This window comes from Poecilia latipinna, unplaced genomic scaffold (assembly GCF_001443285.1).
Source record: "Poecilia latipinna isolate Pla-1442-1.1 unplaced genomic scaffold, P_latipinna-1.0 Scaffold3529, whole genome shotgun sequence".
In the NCBI taxonomy this organism is placed as follows: Eukaryota; Metazoa; Chordata; class Actinopteri; order Cyprinodontiformes; family Poeciliidae; genus Poecilia; species Poecilia latipinna.
Window position 1 is genome coordinate 16,292 of NW_015116145.1, and position 7,474 is coordinate 23,765.

General features: G+C 46.9%; 1 protein-coding gene across 1 annotated transcript in view; it reads left to right on the forward strand.

Moving 5' to 3' along the window:
• LOC106941171 (transcription factor COE3-like) overlaps positions 1–7,474 on the forward strand; it is a 39,969-nt gene that overhangs the window by 13,447 nt on the left and 19,048 nt on the right. Inside the window, exons 7-8 of the mRNA XM_015024114.1 lie at positions 6,073–6,154; positions 6,384–6,501. Of these exons, the coding sequence (XP_014879600.1) occupies positions 6,073–6,154; positions 6,384–6,501 (200 nt within the window). The remainder of the gene's footprint in view (positions 1–6,072; positions 6,155–6,383; positions 6,502–7,474) is intronic.

The following is a 7,474-nucleotide window of genomic DNA, read 5'->3' on the forward strand; positions in this document are numbered from 1 at the left end:
AAATACAAAAACACCGAACCACTAAAATACAGAAACACTAAAACACCGAACCACTAAAATACAGAAACACTAAAACACCGAACCACTAAAATACAGAAACACTAAAACACCGAACCACTAAAACTTCTGGTAGCACCACCGGCTGGACTTTGTTAGCTAGCTAGCATTTAATTTATTGGGTTGGGTCAGCAGATTCAGGAGCGGCTAGATCTGGATGTGACTCTTTTAGCCATCCGCTACCGGCCCTGTATTACTGGGAAAATGAAGTAATAAAGAATCAGTTTATTGTTCTGATCTGAACAAAACTGGAGCTGATAAACCAGCATCTGAGCGGGACCAGGTTCTAAAGAATTGGTAATGAGTGGCAGAAATCTCTCCAGTTCAGACATGATGGAATGATTCCTTTATCCGGTCCAAACGAGCTTCCTCCTCCTTCTCCTTTTCTTTCTCCTCCTCTTCTCCCTGTCTTCTTTTAGCCTTCCTCCTTCCCCCTCTCCTCTGTCCCAGGAGGAATCATGGGCTCTCCTCTCTTCACCTCCCCCCTCTCCTCTCTGAGTATTAATCTGTCTCCCCACCCCACTTCTGGTCTGAGAGCAGAGAGGAGGACCTGGATGGATAGATGGATGGATGGATGGATGGATGAGTGCAGCAGGCTTTTGAAAAAAGAAGTGGTGATTGTGCAGCAGCTCTTTTCTCCCCCTGCCTGCTCCAATGCATGATGGGAAGGTCTCCTGTGTCTTCAGCAGCATCCAGTGAGCAGGAAACATGTCAGACTGCAGCTCAAACACTTGCTGCTTCATGTTCTGGCTGCAGCCTCCATGTCTGCACATTTCACTGCAGCATCACAATTATTAATATTAATAATTAATTCTGCTTCCATATTAAGATGATGTTGAATAGAAACAATCTCTGTTGTCATACAACAGTTCAAAAAGGGTTTAAAAATTATAGAGAAACAAGATTAACAACAGCTTATTTTACAAGATTACTAAAACACAGAAACACCATAAAAATATGGTGTAGTTATCAGAAACATAAATATATTCAATGCAAGCGCAGTCCAGCTGAGCAATTATTGTTTAACATAAAGTGAATTGAACATTAAAACAGCAACAGACTGTTTACGATGCAGTATACCAGAAAAACAGATCTATTAATAATAATAGAAATTGTATTTGAAATGTCTAAATGATTGGCCAAATACCAGCAGGGTGTGAATACTTATAGGTTGTGCTGTGGGCAGAGATCTGCTGAAGGAAGGATCTGTGGTAACGCCGCTTTGTGCACCTGGGATCATTCTAAATGGTAAATCTCTGAGCTGCTGCTAAGAATCTAATTATTAACAGAAAAACATCAGTTTTTCATTATTTTGAAGCAGTTTGCACCGTAAAAAGGGTCGAGTTTCCTGTCAGTTCATCTGCATCTGAACCACTGGACCTGTGGAAGAACAGAACCAGCAGAGCCTTCTGAACTGTCTGGACCTGGTCACCAGTGCTGAGCAGAACATCAGAGCAGGATCATCCCAGTGTTACCAGTCCGAAGGCTAGCAATCCCAGACAGCACAGGTAATCTCAGTTAGTCCTAGTCATGTTAGTTAATCCCAGGTTTTCGCTGGGATTAACTGGAGAAGACCGGTTGTTCTCAGTCAGTCAGATAACAAGGAAACAGGTGAGGCAAACTGGCAAAGGCTAACAGAAGGATCTGACAAGGAGAGAAGGAAGCTGGCTGGCTTAGAGCTGCTGGGAAGTGATTAGTGGCTGCACTGAGTTCCTGAAGTGAGGATGAGTAATTACTGACAGAGGGATCTAAACGGGACAGGTGAAATGATCTGAAGAGCAACAGCAGAAAGAGACCGAACTCCAAAAGACAGAAAAGCAGCGAAAGAATTCAAATGATAGAACAACGAGGAAACAGTGAACAGAACGTAAAGAATCTAAATGTTAACTGGAAATAAAGACACAGAGTCTCCTGTCCCAGCCGTCCCTGAGGACAGTCATGGTCATGGCGGTGAACAGGGACGTGCCCAGACGTCATCTGTTTGCAGTTGGACTGTGGGACGCTGCAGGTCTCTCAGGTTTCTGCTGAGTCTGCGTTTTTTGGGACCCGCTGACGATGCGATGATCCCATCTGAGGATCGATCGTCTCTGAACTTGGTGAGAACATTTTAATGCTCTGATCCTCAGCCAGTTCCAGTTTCTGCTGGTTTCTAGCTGACGATGGTGACGATGATGATGGGAGCAGCTCTCATCTTTCCATCTGAATTCCTGATGTGAGAATTTCTTGGCGGCGCACTCTCTGCCTGCGAGGGTCTCTGGTGTGTGCAGCGTGGGATTATGGGAGGACGGCGTGCCGTCAATCATGCGGCGGCGTAGGTGTGAGCTCCCTCTCATGCTGCGGGTCGGCTTGGGACGGAATCTCATTAGCGGCCGCGCCGCAGGGTGATTGACAGCAGCATAATGTTTGGGGCCCCAGAGGGCCCCGGCCGGCTAAATGTTAAATGTATGAATGCATCGCAGTCGATGGAGAGATGAAGTGGAGCCGAATATTTCTGTATCTGGGAAACAAGCGGGGAAACGGAGTGACCCTGAACACACCACCTGCTGCTGTTTCACACAGACAGGAACACCACACACACACCTGGACACACACACCTGGACACACACACCTGGACACATCTCAACAAACCTCTGGTTTCTCTGATTCTGGTACTGGAAATGTTTCAGAGGTTCTGTTCACCTGCCGGACCGTCTGCCTGCCTCGGCTGAGTTCGCCGCTCCTCCTCATCGTCACTGGACGCTGCAGGTGGTGAAGAACCTCCTGCCTGTCTCATCAGTATTTAACAGGAGTCTCCTCACTCTGTGTGCATGTGTGTGTGTGTGTGTGCGTGTGTGTGTGTGTGTGTGTGTGTGTGTGTGTATTGATCGTATGTACTGCAGGTCCTAAAGCATCAGTATTGATTGACTATTTAAAAAGAAACTGGTGTGTGTTTTATTCACACACACTCACTGATGCAATTTCAGGAGACAGTTTAACATTACATCAGATGGGTAATTAACCCCCCCCCCCACACACACACACACCACACACACACACACACACCCTCCATCTCACACACACCTACACACACACAGACAGTGTGACTGACAGCCGCGTGTTTTTCCAGTTAATTGCTTAACGAGCTCTTAACGACCTATGTAATCAGTTAACAAGCTTTAGTGAGGAGCTAGTCGTTGTCGTGGTGACATGTTTACGGGCCTCTGATGATGACATGGACGTCATCATCATCAGTGAGGAAGACGTTGTGGGTTGGAACAATTCCAGGATTCGGTTCTTTATGGATCTGGTTCTTTCAGGGCCCCAGTGGTCCACGTTGATCCAGGTTCTACTGGATCAGTACTGTTTCCAGAACTGGGTCCTCTTGCTCTTGTGTCCTGAACCGTTTGGATCAGAACGTGCTTGTGCAAACAGACTTAATAAAGCGCTGATGAGTGGAAGCTGCTGCCAGTCGCGCCTCTGACATCTGAACTCTTCTGGAACTATTTTCAGCGGCGGATTAATCTGCGTCAGGTTGTTGCAGCAGGATAATGAAGTGCTGATGGACCACAGAGCAAGCGCGACTTTAACTGTTAATAACCTGCTCTTCCTCCTCCTCCTCTTCCTCACTGAGACGAAGAACTAGAAGAGGTGTCTGCTTCCATTTACCTTGAAGAGCTGATGATGGACTTCTCATTATCTCATCTAATTAACTCTTCCTCCTCTTTTTCCTCCTCTTCCTCCTTGTCCTCTGGAGCTCTCAGAATCTGGAGACCCTGGTTCAGATGGTTCTGGAAAACTGCAGATGTGTTAGAGTGTTAGCTGGCATTAACATGTTTAGCTGTAAAATATCAAAATATTTTCCTGGCTTACTTTGGCCCAGTCTGGCCACCATAGGAACATCTGAACCTGCTGGTTCTGATCTGGATCTGCTTCAGTTTGATGGAGAGTCAAGAAATGGGCCGGTCCATCAGAGACCTCTCCTTATTGTTCCGTCCAGCTTCTGCTGCACCTGCTTGTCAGCGAGGAAGGAGAAGAAGAGGGAAAAAGTTACGTTAGCTTTACCTTTAACTAAATCATTAATAGTGATTTCTCATCAGAGTATCATCTCTGTGCTGGACTGACAAAGGGTGCAGCTGAACTACTGCTGCAACTTGGGGATCCGTCTGTTAGAGCGAAGCGACATCAGGAAATCCCCTCAGAGAGTCTTGGCGACTTCTGATCACTTCAATTTGACAATTGTTCCCCGATTTAAAAAGTTTTTTGGTAGTGGTGCTTGTAATTCCAGTGTCCACTGTAGTTCAGATTCTGCCAACAGATCAACATTAAAACCTTGAGACATTTGATCACCGCAGATGGAAAGTTGTTCCTTGCCACTGGCACACTGTGCTTGCTGAGCACGACAGATTGCTGCAGAGCCAGGGATTCACTCAGCTGGGCTTCCTCTGCTGGACTGAACTGGTTTCAGGTGACCTGATGTGGGTCGGCCATGTTGGTTTTGTTGGTGCTGCAGTAGAACCTCTCAGCGTTTCTGGATCATGTCGGCCGATCAGAGTTCTAACGACTGTTAATGAGCTCCGAGTACAAATGAGCCACAGATGTTAATTAGCAGAAATCTGCTCAACATTTGGTGATAATTAGAGTTACAAGCATAAACACATCCGACCATACACACCTGTATACGCACACACGCATGCACACGCACACACACACATGCGCACGAACACACACACATACACACACACTTATTTTCTCATGTACAGATGGAAATTAATATCAGGACTTGTTAAAACGCTGAAACGTGTTCAGTTTCTGCCTGCTTGCTGTTTCCACTGATTACTGGAAAAACCAGAAATGTTCCCTCAGAGACACACACACACACGCGCACACACCTACACACACACACACTCACGCACACACAGAAGATACATGGATCAACATTCCAGCCGAGTGTGTTGGGTACGGATTGACTGATGTAAAGCGGGTTAAAATGATATTTCCGTCGGTTCTGATTGGTTGGTGTGAGTTGTGACCGTTGGCAACCACATCAGCAGATCACTAGTCCCATCTCAGTGATTCTAACTGGGATAATCTGTTCCCAGTCAGCTGGAAGCTGAGGATCCAGCTGCTGGATCTGTTGGACCTTCAGAACACCAGACAGAATCTGTTTGACTCACCAGATCTGGTTTACTTGCTGAGACAGATCAGAGGGACAGATAAATAGACTGGCATCATGTTAACACACACACAGTGACACACACACACACTGTGACACACACAGTGACACACACACTGTGACACACACACTGTGACACACACACTGTGACACACACACTGTGACACACTCCGTCTCTCAGTGTCTGAGTTAATCTGCTCTATGAGGTAGAAAATGTATCACAGTGTGAAGATGAATTATCCTGACAGTGAAGTGCAGTCGCACAGTGTGCCGCTTTGTGTGTGTGTGTGCGTGTGTGTGAGTGTGTGTCACAGTGTGTGTGTGTTTAGTGTCAGAATGTGGATCTTCTGTTCTCTGAGGAGATAAATTTGCAGTGTGTCCTAATTTGCTGCTCGTAAATATCAGCGGTGATACAGCAAGTGTATGTCAAGAGTGTGTGTGTGTGTGTGTTGTGTTTTGCTTGTGTGTGTCTGTGTGTGTCGGGTCGTCCCTCCTTATCACATAACATATTGAGAGCTTAATCTGTCCTGCGTGGAGATTTATGGCTCGATTGTTCGCTGGAAGGAGGTGAAGAGTAGAGCGCTGATAATCGGCTAGAGATGCTGAGGGTTGCCATGGTGATGAGACTAGTCAGCTGATCACAGATCAAAGTTTATCTTCAGATAAAGGAAGTGTAACCCTCCGCGCTGGAGAACAAGAATCGCATGATGAGGGTCACTCCAGGGTTTCTGGTCCGGGTTCTGAACATGCCAAACTGATTGGACCAACCAGTTCTGTACTGAATATCTATAGAACCAATCACCAGCGGTGTGTGTGTGTGTGTGTGTGTGTGTGTGTGTGTGTGTGTGTGTGTGTGTGTACAGGTTCTTTCTGAAGTTCTTCCTGAAGTGTAACCAGAACTGTCTGAAGAACGCAGGGAATCCTCGGGACATGAGGCGGTTCCAGGTAAGACCACTGGACCGGCTGACGTACCCACAATGCACTGCAGCGTGTTGACACAGTTTGGAATAATAATATTATTAAAATTATATTATTGATCTGGTCAATGATGAGGTTAAAGGTCACAGAGCAGCTGTTCCTGTGAAGATGTCATGGAACGTTGTAGATGTTGAGGAATAATGGATGTGTGCGATCACCATCCTCTGCCGGATCTGATGGGCCTGTTTGTTTGCAGGTGGTGGTTTCTACAACCGTCAACGTAGACGGCCATGTTCTCGCTGTATCAGACAACATGTTCGTCCACAACAACTCCAAACATGGCCGCCGAGCTCGAAGATTGGATCCATCTGAGGGTAAGCAGATACAATTCTGTCTGCTGATCAGAACCAGATGGGCAGGATGGCCAGTGGGCTTGGTTCTGTGTGGGATGGACGGGCTGAAGGTTCTGTGTTGGGCGTTGACCTGACCTGGTGCACAGTGAATGCAGTCTTGAAGAAGCTGTGCCTGTAGCTGCACACGTTTGGGCCGCAGGAACCCAGAGCTGCATAGACAAGGCAGCCCAGTGGATTGTGGGTAAGAAGACCAGACACCTCCCCTGTCCCCAGAGAGGCCGTGACTGAGTGTGTGTGTGCGTGTGTGTGCTTTCAGCCTCTTTAATTGCCCTCCTAATTAAAGACAGTCGCCATGGAAACCACCCCTCCCACCTTGAGTGCTGCAGAGTCCCGTGGGTCCAACTTGTCTCTACCCGCTTGTTTCTTGAATCGGCCGGTTTTCCCTCCCAGCCTCTGACAGAACCTCAAAGCTCTGAATCCCAAATCTGAGCGTCTGAACTTGAATGACCTGCGTTAAGAGTGTCAGTCGGGTTTCAGACGCGTTGTAGCTCTGAATCAGCGCTGCTGAAAGTCATGATGAAGGTTTTTCTCTCGGCCTGGTTCTGGTTCTGTTAGAGCTCAGGTCTGGTGCTGATCCAGTCGACCACATTGTTCTCTGAGAACGGTTTGAACATGAAGGCATGAAGGGAACAGCAGTATGCTGGTTTAAATCCCATCTGTGAACCAGCAGGGTGGCTGGTGGAGTCCCACAGGGCTCTGGCTTTCTTTACACAGTTTTTAAGCTGTTTTGAATAATTAATTGAGCATACTGTACAGTTTGATAACTAGGATCAGTTTCAATCATCAGTTCAAATGGTTATTTTTGAATTGCCTAGAGACGCCATTTGTTGCAAGTTGGAGCTGCATAACTAAACTGGATTGAATTGAATCAGTTGTGATGATTGGTCGGGCTGCTCAGCCGGGCTGTGATTGGTCGGGCTGCTCAGCCGGGCTG